This window comes from Heteronotia binoei, unplaced genomic scaffold, assembly GCF_032191835.1.
Source record: "Heteronotia binoei isolate CCM8104 ecotype False Entrance Well unplaced genomic scaffold, APGP_CSIRO_Hbin_v1 ptg000532l, whole genome shotgun sequence".
Classification (NCBI taxonomy): Eukaryota; Metazoa; Chordata; class Lepidosauria; order Squamata; family Gekkonidae; genus Heteronotia; species Heteronotia binoei.
In genome coordinates this window covers 249,970-263,441 of record NW_026800046.1, presented here as the reverse complement: position 1 = coordinate 263,441, position 13,472 = coordinate 249,970, and the positions used below count along the sequence as shown (strand labels likewise).

At 49.2% G+C, this 13,472-nt stretch overlaps 1 protein-coding gene across 1 annotated transcript in view; it reads left to right on the top strand.

Annotated features, from left to right (window-relative positions):
* Positions 1–297: 297 nt before the first annotated feature.
* LOC132590665 (carbohydrate sulfotransferase 7-like) overlaps positions 298–13,472 on the top strand; it is a 31,496-nt gene continuing 18,321 nt past the window's right edge. The window contains exon 1 of the mRNA XM_060263629.1: positions 298–1,821. Within this exon, the coding sequence (XP_060119612.1) occupies positions 322–1,821 (1,500 nt within the window). The 5' untranslated portion in view covers positions 298–321. The remainder of the gene's footprint in view (positions 1,822–13,472) is intronic.

Sequence of the window (13,472 nt, the reverse complement as noted above, 5' to 3'; positions counted from 1 at the left end):
CAGACCTGGGCGAGAGCGAGCCTGGAGCACGGCGCAGCCTCTAAACTCCGAAGGCGGGGCAGCCTCGGCTCTGCTCGAAGGAAAGGCGGGCTACTGCTTTTAGTCGCTCTCTCCCTCTATCGCCGGCATGTGGGCGTGTTTCCAGGCCGGGGAAGGCGGCGGGAGCAGCAGCAGCAGCTGCCGCCACCATCTCCTCCTTCGCTTCCCTCCGCCTTCCCCTCAAGTTTGTGCCTGTGTGTTTGTGTTTTTTAAGCAGCCCAGAGAGCCTCCCTGGCGGAGTCTCGCCTCAGCGGCCGAGTGCTCCAGGGTGAGGCGTGAGCGATGAAGAGCCGGCGGCGGTGGAGGTGGCGCTGGCAGCACCGGCGCTTCGCCCTGGGCTTGGCGCTCTACACGCTGCTGCTCCTGCTGCTGGTCTCCTACATGCTGGACTACGGAGCCAGGAGGGGGCGCGCGGGCGAGGAGTTGCTGCTGCCCCGCCGCTGCCCCAGCCTCGAGGAGGCGCTAGGCGAGTGGAGCTGGGAAGAGCAGCAGCAGCAGCCCCCGCCGCCGGAAGAAGCCTCCCAGTGGGCGGCTGGGCCCGGAGGGAACCGCACGGGGAGCGAGGCCGCCGCCCCAGGAAGCCGGGCTGGCGGGAAGCGGCATATTTACTTGCACGCCACTTGGCGCACGGGCTCGTCTTTCCTGGGCGAGCTCTTCAACCAACACCCGGACGTCTTCTACCTGTATGAGCCCATGTGGCACCTGTGGCAGGCGCTCTACCCGGGCGACGCGCTCAGCCTGCAGGGCGCCCTGCGGGACATGGTCCTCTCGCTTTTCCGCTGCGACTTCTCTGTGCTGCGCCTTTACGCGGCGCCTCCGGCCCCCCGCGACCCGCTCGCGCCTTTCGCGTTCCCCTCGGCGGGCAAGGCAAGCAACCTGAGCACGGCCAGCATCTTCGGCTGGCGGACGAACAAAGTGATCTGCTCGGCGCCGCTGTGCCCCGACGCGCCCTGGGCTCGGGCTGAGGTGGGCCTCATCGACGGCGCCGCCTGCGAGCGGAGCTGCCCGCCGAGGGCGCTGCGGGACCTGGAGGCCGAGTGCCGCAAGTACCCGGTGGTGGTGATCAAGGACGTGCGGCTGCTGGAACTGGGCGCGCTCCTGCCTCTGCTACGCGACCCGGAGCTGGACTTGCGCGTAGTCCAGCTCTTCCGCGACCCCCGCGCCGTCCACAACTCCCGCCTCAAGGCCAAGCAGGCGCTGCTCCGGGAGAGCATCCAGGTGCTGCGGAGCAGGCACCGCGCCGAGCCCCGGGGACTCCCCCGACGGCAGCTCCTGCCGCCCCCTGTCGCCGCGGCCATTCTGCCCGGGGGTGGCGGCGCGATGCGGGCGCAGCAGCAACACCGAGCCGAGTTCTTCCTGGGCGGCGCCCTCGAGGTGATCTGCCAGGCCTGGTTGCGCGACTTGCTCTTCTCCCGGCGCGCCCCGGCCTGGCTGCGCGCTCGCTACACGCAGCTGCGCTACGAGGACCTGGTGCGGGAGCCGCGCACCCAGTTGCGTCGCCTGTTGCGCTTCGCCGACCTCCCGGCGCCGCCCGCCCTGGAGAGCTTCGTGGTCAATATGACCCGCGGCACCGCCTATTCCTCCGAGCGGCCCTTCCTCATCTCCGCCCGCGACGCGCGAGAAGCCATCCACGCTTGGCGGGAGCGGCTGAGCCGCGAACAGGTCCGCCAAGTGGAGGACGCCTGCGGCGAGGCCATGGACCTCCTCTCTTACCCGCTTAGCGGCGAGGACGGCGATCAACTGCAAGAAGGCGCCAGGGGGCGCCCAAGCGCCCTCACCCAGGTAAGCGTCCCGCTAGCTTCTCTCCCGGCCATTTCTAATTGCGCTCTCTCTTCCCCTTCCTTTTAACAGGCAGGAATTCAGCAGGTGAAGTCTTTCTTGAAACTGCTAGTCTGCATATTTGTGCTTCACTTGCCATTATTAATGCAGGAATAATGCCCCCGTATTTCTTCTTCCACTCAGCAAGAACAATGAATTCAATCTCTACTGGAAAATGGTTTTCTCTCATATCTAGTTTCTGTGATAATGTGTAGCCTAGCCTAGGTCCTATATATGTATATTCTCCCGTAAGCCCTACTGGATTTCATAGGGCTTACTCCTAAGTAAGAACACAGTTTGAGGTCTGAAATCAGTGATGCCAGACCAAACTTGTCCAGAATCTTGACCTTGATGTAATGCACACCAACCAACCTGTCTGTCATGACTTGACAAAATGATTGGCTTACTTGTTCACTCTACCAGCAACAGTAGCTATATTTGTAAGCAGAAGTTAAGCCCATTGAACCTGTTTCCAAACAGAAGTATTATAAGCTGCTAGAAAACGATGATGTCTGCAAAACAAGTCACATCACCTACTTGGCTGCTTTTTTTTGAGCAGCCGGGCATTGACTTGCATCAGCCTTTAATTAGTGGGGCACATGGGCTATGGCTTACTGTTTTGCATACTACATTATTTTTGGTGTACACTGCTTTAAGTGTAAATACCATATATGAAGGTCACAAATAATTGTCTGTATACACATATATACTGCAAGTACATATTTTGCAGGTCCATGGTTGGTTATAGCTTGTTATTGCACAGCAGTAGTGTATGGTAAGAGCCCTGTGGCGCAGAGTGGTAAAGCTGCAGTACTGCAGTCGGAGCCCTCTGCTCACGACCGGAGTTCGATCCCAGCGAAAGCTGGTTAAGGTAGCCGGCTCCAGGTTGACTCAGCTTGCCATCCTTCTGAGGGCGGTAAAATGAGTACCCAGCTTGCTGGGGGGAAAGTGTAGATGACTGGGGAAGGCAATGACAAACCACCCCATTAAAAGTCTGCCGTGAAAACATTGGGAAAGCAACGTCACCCCAGAGTCGAAAACAACTGGTGCTTGCACAGGGGACTACCTTTACCTAGTGTATGGTAATAAACTGATAGTTCACTCTGTATAATCTGTCAAATAGTACACAGTAGCAAGTGCTGAATATGTGCATATGCATTTATCACTTTGCATGCTACAGAGCTAAATCCACAGACATGCAGTCCAATCTTCTGCGTGTTTTTGAAGAAATAAGTTGCAGTGAGTTCAGTGAAGTTGTGCTTAAGTGAAACGGAGCAGTGAGAGGAAAAGTGCATTTCTCTGATAGGTATTTGTACTCCACAGGTTCTGATAGGTATTTGTACTCCACTTTTCTCTCTAATGGAGACCAAAGTAGCTTGCAACATGATTCCTCCATTTTATCCTCACAACAATCACCATGTGAGGTAGGTTTGACTGAGAAACAGTGACCGGCCCAAGGTCACCCAACTAGCTTCCCTGGCAGAATGCAACAGCAACAGATTTATTGTATGTGGCCAGTGGCCATCACAATACAAGGTAAAATGAGTATCATAAAAAGTGGTCAACCAGAAAAACAAAGAATGGTCAAATAAAAATACAACACAACGGGTTAAGTAGGTTATAATTACAACCTTAAATACATTGCTAAAATACTAAAGTAAAAGCAGTTAGGTTTAAGCTGCTAAAATATTAAAATGCCATAATGCTAATAGCTAAACTATTGTTAAAAGCGGTATAAATCCGATGTGAGGGCGATTTGGCTGTGACATCTGTCACCCCATTGATCGCCAGGCTTGATTCAGCTGATCTGGCTGGCTAGGCAGGTATCCCCTACCTCCCTCACTGCTCCACGTTTGTCCCTCCTGAAGCTGCATGCTCAGGGGAAGAGGATGACCATCCCAGACAGAAGGAGTGTACCTACCATTCTTCAGTCAAGGGTATACGATAACTGCACTCCCTGGCAGAGTGGGAATTTGAACCTGGGCCCCTCAGCTCCTGTTCTAATAAACTAACTCATGCTAACTCTTTAATAGGACAAAGGATTGTGGGATTGCCTTTGCGGGATTGATGATCTGAGGACTAATAAACTGAATGAAAGTCAGAGCGCAGTTTAAAGAAGCCAGGTGTTCTGTTGGTCAATGACAAAGTTGGAGGTTTTTAGCTTGTGAATGTTGATGGAGTCTAGCTTACAGTTGGAAGCTCAGCTCTCCTCCATGGCACGTGGTATGTTTTATCATCTAAAGCTGAGGGGCCAGATAAAGGCCATTCCTTGAAAGCGCGACATGGCCATGGTGATCTACACTCTGGTTACATTGAGATTAGTTCTGTTTTTAGCAATCTGCTCCCCAACTTCGTTTTTGCACTCCTAATTACTTACACTTTTTTGCAAGACTCTGTGGTCCTTTATGTCCACTTTATTGGGACATATCTTACTCTTTTTAAAAGAAGGCATTTTGCTTTTTTTTATAGCTTCCTTGACTTGGGGCATTAACCATGCAGGTGTTGTTTTAGACTGGGCAGTACTTTTCCTAACCTGGTGAATGCAACTTAATAGCACTGTGATCATTGTTCTCACCAGATCTTGAGCCCTGCTCAGATCCAGGTCTGAGAACACTGCTCCCATCTTGCTGGCTCTGTGATGACCGACTGTTCCAGTCAAGGCTTTTTTTGTAGAAAAATCTCAGCAGGAACTCATTTGCATATTAGACCATACCCCTGAAATCACCATTGTTTCAAACAGGGCTTTTTGTGGAAAAATCCCAGCAGGAACTCATTTGCATAATAGGCCACACCCCCAACCAAGCCATCTGGATGTGTGTTCCTTCTCTCTATCACCCTGGTTCCACTGCGCATTCATTTATGATGTATGGGAATCTAATTTCCACTGCATGACTTCAGCACGTTTATCCAGTCGATTTGAAAGTAGCTGATATCACTCAATATCATAACACCTGCTTTAGTTACCTCAGTTATTTCCTTCTCCATCTCAAGACCCACCCCAAGGGTTTGATCAGATGAGTGACAGTATACCCTCACTTTTAAGAATTAAAACCCTTAAGGACCAGTATTTCTACCTGCGATCTGGCTGGTGTACCGACCGCCTAACGCACCGGCCGGCGCCTTACCATCCCTGGTGGAGGCCGCGGCGGGCTGGGCGTTGGAGCACCCAAGGCTTTTGGTCTTGGGTGACTTCAATGTCCATGCCGATGATGCGGCATCCAGCCAGGCAATGGACCTGGTGTCATCCATGGCGACACTAGGACTCTCCCAGGTTGTTACAACACCCACCCATCAGGCGGGACACATGTTAGACCTGGTCTTTGCGGCCGGAATATCAGTGACTGATATTGCTATGGAAGCAGTGCCATGGTCAGATCACTTTGCCCTCAAGGCCCGTATGGAGGTATCACCCAAAACCCGTTTAGGCGGAGAGCGTATTTTAGCTCACCCGCGGAGCCTGATGGACCCGGAACGGTTCCTAACGGCTCTACGGGATACCTGGCCCACTGGTGATTCCCTGGATGGTCTGGTAGAGTCCTGGAACAATGGGCTCTCCAGGGCCATCGAGGAGATCGCACCCAGGTGCCCTCTGCGCCCCCGCCCGAAACCGTCGCCCTGGTTTAACCGGGAGCTGCGGCAACAAAAGCGGGGGCTCAGACGACTGGAGAGGCAATGGCGGCGTACTCGAGACGAAGTGACCCGAGCATCTTATAGAGAGAGTCTGAAGGCCTATGAGATGGCAATCAAATCCGCAAAGAGAGCATTCTTTGCGGCTAAGATTGCATCCGCAACTTCGCGCCCGGCACAATTATTTGACGTAATTAGAGGATTTACTACGCTGCCGCAAGGCAGGTTAAATTCTACTGAATTGGAAATAGGCTGTGAGGCTTTTGCGAAATTTTTTGCAGATAAAGTCGCATCACTCCGCCCCGACTCCCCTGCCAGTTTGGAGACAGTTAGCGAACCTGAGGCCCCGAGCCTGTCCTCGGATTATATACTGGATGGCTTTGACCCCCTCATTCTGGAGGAAGTTGACAGGATTCTTGTATCTGCTCGCCCAACAACTTGTAAATTAGACCCATGCCCTTCCTGGCTTATTAAATCTTGCAAGGGGGACCTTAGATATCCCGTGCGGGATATCATAAATAGATCCCTAACGGAAGGGCACTTTCCAATGCCACTTAAAGAGGCTGTGGTCCGACCCCTCTTAAAAAAGCCATCCCTAGATCCGGCCCAATTGACACACTATCGGCCGGTTTCAAATTTGCCCTTTCTGGGTAAACTTATTGAGAGGGCAGTGGCGAAGCAGTTACAGACCTTCCTGGATGACACTTCCGTCCTCGACCCATTTCAGTCCGGCTTTTGCCCGGGACACGGGACGGAGACAGTGTTGGTTGCCTTAGTGGATGACCTTCAACGGCATCTGGATCGGGGTGGCTCGGCGGTGCTGATGTTGTTAGACCTGTCGGCGGCGTTCGACACGGTCGACCATCGGCTACTGACGTGCCGCCTCGCCGACGCAGGGATTCAGGGGTTGGCCTTACAGTGGCTTTCCTCCTTCCTGGAAGGTCGGGGACAAAGGGTCGCAATTGGGGGGGAGCTGTCTCGGAGGCGCTCACTTGATTGTGGTGTGCCCCAAGGGGCGGTTCTCTCCCCGATGTTATTTAACATCTACATGCGGCCTCTTGCCCAGATTGCCCGAAGGTATGGGTTGGGGTGTCACCAGTATGCTGATGACACCCAGCTCTATCTGCTGATGGATGGCCGGCCTGTCTGCGCCCCGGAAAACCTTGACCAGGCACTACGGGCCGTGGCTGAGTGGCTCAGACTGAGTGGGCTGAAGTTAAATCCTACGAAGACAGAGGTCCTTTGCTTGGGCCGCCGCGGCCCGGGGAGGGGGATCCCCCTACCGGCTTTTGATGGTGCGCCGCTTATGGCGGCGGACAGGGTCAGGAGCTTGGGGGTGCTGTTGGAGCCTTCTTTAAAGATGGAGGCTCAGATAGCAGCCGCTGCCAAGTCCGCATTTTTTCACCTTAGACGGGCAAGGCAGCTGGCCCCCTTTCTGGAGCGCGATGACCTAGCAACAGTGATCCATGCTACGGTCACCTCAAGGTTGGACTACTGCAACGCCCTCTACATGGGGCTGCCCTTGTCTCGGACCCGGAAACTGCAGCTGGTGCAGAATGCCGCGGCCCGGCTGTTATTGGGTCTCCCAAAGTGGGAACACATCCAGCCGGGTCTTCGGACTCTGCACTGGCTTCCAGTGATATACCGAGTCCGGTACAAGGTGCTGGTTATTACCTTTAAAGCCCTATATGGCCTGGGACCTGCCTACCTGAAGGACCGTCTCTCCCCACATGTTCCCCAAAGAGCACTGAGGTCAGGAACACAAAATCTCCTCACTATCCCCGGGCCAAAAGAAGCCCGCCTGAAAGCCACCAGGGAAAGGGCTTTCTCCGTTATGGCCCCCGTATGGTGGAATCAGCTGCCGGAAGAGGTGAGGGCCCTGCGGGACCTAGCGCAGTTCCGCAGGGCCTGTAAGACGACCCTCTTCCGGCTAGCCTATACCTAGCCTACATTTAGCTAGGATAATAACTTGAGGAAACTGGCCAGCCATCTGTTTATAGGAAATTGAATTACGCTGTTTTAATGTTTTAACTGCTTAAATTATTTAACTGTTTTATATTTGAAATTGTTTATTTTTAAGCTTGACTAATTGTTGGAAGCCGCCCTGAGCCATTCGTGGGAAGGGCGGGATATAAATCCCAAATAAATAAATAAATAAATAAATAAATATATTGCTTCTGTAAGGAGTTCATTCATCAAATGCTTTCTAACTTATTTGCTTCTATGCCTTTTTTGAAATATGATGTAATACCTCCCCCCAAATGGTCCTACCTGTAGAGTATATACCCAGGAATAGCCATATCCCATAGATTTTCCCCTTTCCATCATATTTCTGAGACAATACATCTAAGTTGTTATTGAATACCAAGTAATCCAGCTCCCCCATCTTGTCTATATCCTGTTGTTGGCCCTCCAGAGTAACTGGTTGGTCACCGTGTGAGACAGGATGCTGAACTAGGTAGAACACTGGTTTGATCCAGCAGGGCCCTTCATATATAATTAATTAATCATATATAATTAATGTCTATTTATTTTGTTTGTTTTGGTAGGGATTAATCTGTTTGTCCTATGTAGAGTGCAGCACGGCACTGCCAACACATGATGGCATATATCACATTAGGGGTGGATATGTATTGTAATTTGATTCATGAGCAGGGCATCAAAAAGCTTCCCTTGTGTTTGTGTACAAAATATCTGTAGAGGTTTAAAGTTAATTCCAGATGGCCAGCTGTGTCAGTATGCAGTGGCAGCATAAAACAGGAATCCAATGGCAGTTTAAAGAAAGACGACACTTATCCCATTCCTGAGTAAGAGCTCCCACCTCAGATGCATTGAAGCATACATCTATTAGTCTGATGTTTTTATGATCACAACATAATATAAAATAAGCAGGGGAGGGGAGAGATGTTACAAAGAGCCTGGTTTAAAACAAGATTCAATAAAAAAGAGTAATCATGTCACTCAGAATGAGTGAGGACCTCTCCCAACTCATGCGAGGTAGCCAAAGTCTGTCCAGGGTGGTAAAGATAGCATTTTATCACCTATGCCAAGCCTGCTAGCTGGTCCCAGTCTGTCCTGCTCTGATCTTGCCAATGTGATGGTCACTTTCAGATTAGATTTGTGCAACATGCTCTATGTAGTGCTGTCTTTATGGGTGCTTTGGAAACTGCAGGTGATCCTGAATGTGGCTGCTAGATTGCTGACTGGGCCTCCCCAAGTCTGCACATAACACATCAATACTTTGACACTTGCACTGGTTTATGGTCAGTTTCTGTTGCAAATTCAAAGTTCTGGTTTTGATGTATAAAGCCCTAAATGACCTGGAACCGTCCAACATGTGAGACCACCTCTCCCAATATAAATCTCCTCAACTCCTTAGATTATCATTGCAGGGCCTTCTGCAGATATCTGGCCTATGAATTGCATGCTTGTCAGTCACCAGGGCAGGTGCATTTTCAGTGGTTGTCCCTTCTCTCTGGAATCAGCTCCCTGGGAGAGTTTGTGCCCTGCGGGATTTTCCAGAATTCCGTAGGGCCTGTAAATTTGCTTTGTTTTGTGCAGCCTCTAAGTAATATTACAAACTGGAGAGCTGGCCAGTTTTTTTAATTCTCTGAGTAATTTGCCGTGAAGTTAATGTTTTAACTGGTTCTGTTGTTCCATTTATTGCATTTATTTGTATTATATTGTATTTTTAAATATTGTAAGCTGTCCTGAGTCCCCCTGTGGGAAAAGGGTGCAGGTATAAATTAAGAAGAAGAAGAAGAAATTGGATTTATATCCCGCCCTCCACTCCGAAGAGTCTCAGAGCGGCTCACAATCTCCTTTACCTCCCTCCCCCACAACAGACACCCTGTGAGGTGGGTGGGGCTGGAGAGGGCTCTCACAGCAGCTGCCCTTTCAAGGACAACCTCTGCCACAGCTATGGCTGACCCAAGACCATTCCAGCAGGTGCAAGTGGAGGAGTGGGGAATCAAACCCAGTTCTCCCAGATAAGAGTCCGCACACTTAACCACTACACCAAACTGGCTCTCCATTAAATAAATAAAGTAGATGTAACATACAATCTACTGCAAGATAAACAGTTATAACAGGAAGTAACGGGTACCCTGACCTACTTGACATTTATAACGTGTAGGATATCCAAGATACTAGCAGCATCTGAAGTGAGTGAGGAATCCCAGGTCCCAGTTAAGACATGGGGGAAATAGTCCTGAATTTGTGAAAGAATTCTAATTCAGCAACTTTGCAGTGGTTTCTCCCTTTGAAGATTCACTTGTCTAAAACAGTAACTTTTATATCAGCAGCAGAATTCCCTGAGGTAGTTTCTGAATATGCAATTTTTAAATGTCAGGTTTATATCCATTTATTGTATTGTGTAGGGACAGACAGACCTGTTTGTCAAATGCTGAGGGTCTAATGGCTTTGTTGACTTAATATTTTATTGCAGTTATTATACTGGAAAATGAGACAGAGATGATGTAACTGATGTTATTACGTTTTAAGTAGATTGCTATTAATTTTTTCCAAGTTACTTTTCTTAGAAAAGCAAAAACTTGAAAGTTCTTGTTTATTATAGTGAATCCTATGTAGATCTTAACCATCCTGTAAAGACCTTTGAGAAATAGATACCTATTGAGAATTTAAGTGGTTTTCTCTGGCATCAGAACCTGTGATACAAAATAAGTCTGTTTCCATGGAGGAGGGAATGTTGTGCAGCCTAAGGAAGTTTTCTTCCTCAGCTTCCTACCTGAGGCACATATCTGCATCCTCTGGACTGTTAAACACTGGCATGCATACAAATAAATCCATGTGTTTCCTGCCAAATTAACCTTGGCAACCTTGGTCAGAAGCTTTTCTTCAGTACAACAAATGTACAAATATAATATTTCATGTAAAGTTCTTGTATACTCATGTTTTGAATAAGAAGGAATTTGGGATTACTATTTTTTACATAGCATTTCAGTGAAGTCACAGGGTATTCAAGGTTACATTCCCATTTGGTATAGATCCCACTTTAATATAGAAATCATACTGTGAACCTCAAATCGGGGATTATCCTGGATCAGGAATGAACCTATATGTTAATATTGCTGAGAAGGAAGACAGCTGATACAGTTATTACAACCATATATAAGGAAGCTTTGGATCCTCATTTTAGGTTTTGATTATTATTCTGTGTTGTGCTACTTCACAGAATGTCAATCAATCTAGTTATGATTTAGCAGCAGAATCTTCTGCATGTTTATTCAAAAGGCTGAAGTTGTATGCATTTCTTGGGAATGAATTACACTGAACTCAATGGTGCTTGCTTAGGACAGGCTCCATACTCCTGTTTTTAATGTAATTATTTGCAGGCAGGTCTGCAATGTTTAGTCAGTTAGAATCAGTCAGCAGATTTTTTTAAAGTAAGTATTTCTAATAAAAGTAGTTGTGAAAAGTATAGGCAATAGACAGCATTTTTGAAAAGTCTTTCCCTTTTTCTCTCCTTCAGGAGTAAAGGTGTCTTTTAAGACGATGCCTAGGACCCACATGTGCATCACATGGGGCTCCAGTCTTGTGCATTAAGGAGTCAGCCCTATTGAACACGGAGGCTTACTTCTGAGTAACCAAGTATAATATTGTGTTGTGTGGTTATTTTAATTTGTTGCTAGCTCTAATTGCTGTACATTCTTGCTGCCTTCTTCACAAGGGCACAATATTGGAAACACATAATAGAAGAAGAAAGAACAGTGCTGGTTTTTTTTTGCAAGGGGTGCATGTGAAGAAAATACTGAAGGAACTAATATTCCACTTCTTCTGAACTGCTATGACCTTGTTTATAAGCTGTTTCTGTTCTCACTTGCAGAGGTATGAATTACAAACAGGAATAAAATTCAGCTCCTAAGGCCAGTCTTCCTGCACACATGTGCAAATAGATACTTCTCAGCATTCTGGCATACTTTCTTCCCTTTCCTTAAACTGTCTTCTGCCACAAAGCCATATTTTCTGAAAACATTAATGGCTAAATCAGGCTTCCCAAATGAGACTGTTTCAGCTACTCACATTTTGTACTGGGCAGACAAAACATTTCTGTGTTTGAACTGGTGATCAAACAAAATGCTGGCATAGACAGAATGGGACAAAACATTTTTTAACTTCTGTTTGATACTGTTGTGTCTTGCAATTCAGTCCCTGAATTCACAACACAGTGCGTGTGTGTGGGAGACCACAGGTCATCGGAGGTAAGGACGTAAATACCCTCTGCCTATGAAGATCTGGGGCGGGAAGTTGATCTGGCCAGGTAAGAGGGTTGTTCCGGGAGATGTATATAATTGGGGACCCGGCCTTGCCATCTTCTCTTTGTGATGTACTCGCCAATAAAGCATGTTGCCTTCTACAAGTCTAGTAACTCAGTACATTACACTGGCGATGAAGGTGGGATCCTAGCCAACTAGTTTCCCCATCGGGAAATCGCCAACCTGGCTGGAGACGAAGAAGGCACACAGTCCAGAGAGGCAGAAGCGCCTGCCGCCGCCATGGCAACCCTGAGCGGAATGACGGGCCGTATCGCAGAGTTCGACCCTACCAAACCCGAAAGGTGTGAGACCTATGAAGAGCGTGTCAACTGCTACCTACGGGCGAATGTGATTACGGACGACAGCTGGAAGCGAGACGTGCTCCTGAGTGTCTGTGGGAATGCCACGTTCGAGATTGCCAAAGGTCTCTCAGGCCCCGCGAAGGTCACTGCGAAAACGTACGAGGAGGTAGTCACACTCCTGACTGGGCATTTCTTGCCCCAGCCATCCATCTGTCGCTTATATTTGAGAGAAGTGACAGTTTATAGCACATGCTGTGAAAGTGAAACTGGTGCTAGAGGCTAGATCATCTAAATGACAGTAGGTGGCTGGGTGCCAGAGGTTGCATCAGCCAGAAGCACAGTCAGCATGAAACAGCAAGATGCTGATTGGTTACTCAATGTATAAAAGTACAAAGACACTTTGCTATGTGTGGGTTAAGGAAGTTGGAGAGCAGTGGAGCATATTGTCGGAGTGGAGAGTGAATGGTGTATAAATAAACTGTATATAGTGGTTTTACAACTACTGTGTGCAACCTTCATTCTTGCGTCACTAAAGATCACCCTCTTAAGCTCTAAGCGCATCGACACCATCATCACCCGCTGATTCCTGTTCCATAAGAGAGATCAAGGGGTGGGAGTGACGGCCGCCATCTACCTGGCCACTCTCCGCCAAATCACGGGAAACTGCATCTGCGTCAAGCTGGAGGAAGCCCTGAGGGATCGATTTGTCTGGGGCCTCCGGGATGAAAGGCTACAGAAAAAGCTTTTCACAAAGGAAGAGCTGACCCTCCAACTCGCCTTCAATGAAGCCACTGCATTCGAGAGAGCCGCCAAGGCTCACTCCAGCCCTCAAGCGGAAGCTGTCCACCAGGATGAGACGGCGTCGGGCAACCCCGAGGAGGAAGAAGCACACCAGCTCTGCCGCCAAACAGGAAACGGGCTGAAATCTTTCACCCAGCCACGAGCTACAGAGAGACCCGCCAGCACAAAGTGTGCCAGCTGTGGAAACCCACACGAGCGACGGGACTGCCCCTATCGCAGTGTTGACTGTAGGAACTGCGGAAAAGTGGACCACATCGCGCGCACTTGCAGGGTCAAGACCAACCGCAGGCGCCAATCCGCTCACCACGACTCGATCGATGCTCACATGACCTCATCAACCAGCATCCAGGTAATGAATTTGCCCCTAGCCACCCCAGGTAAGGTCAAGGTCCAAATCGAGGATGCTCCCTGCCTAATGGAGCTGGACTCGGGATCCTCTATCTCCATAATCTCGGAGGAGTCCCTAAGAAAACTCTGCCCTTACGGCAGGCCCGGGTTGCGGCCTGCTGATTTCATCCTGTGAGACTTCCAGAAAAACACCGTACAGATTCTGGGATGGGCCACTGTGAGGGTAGAGTTCAAGAACTTTAAGGGTGTACTGGACATACTC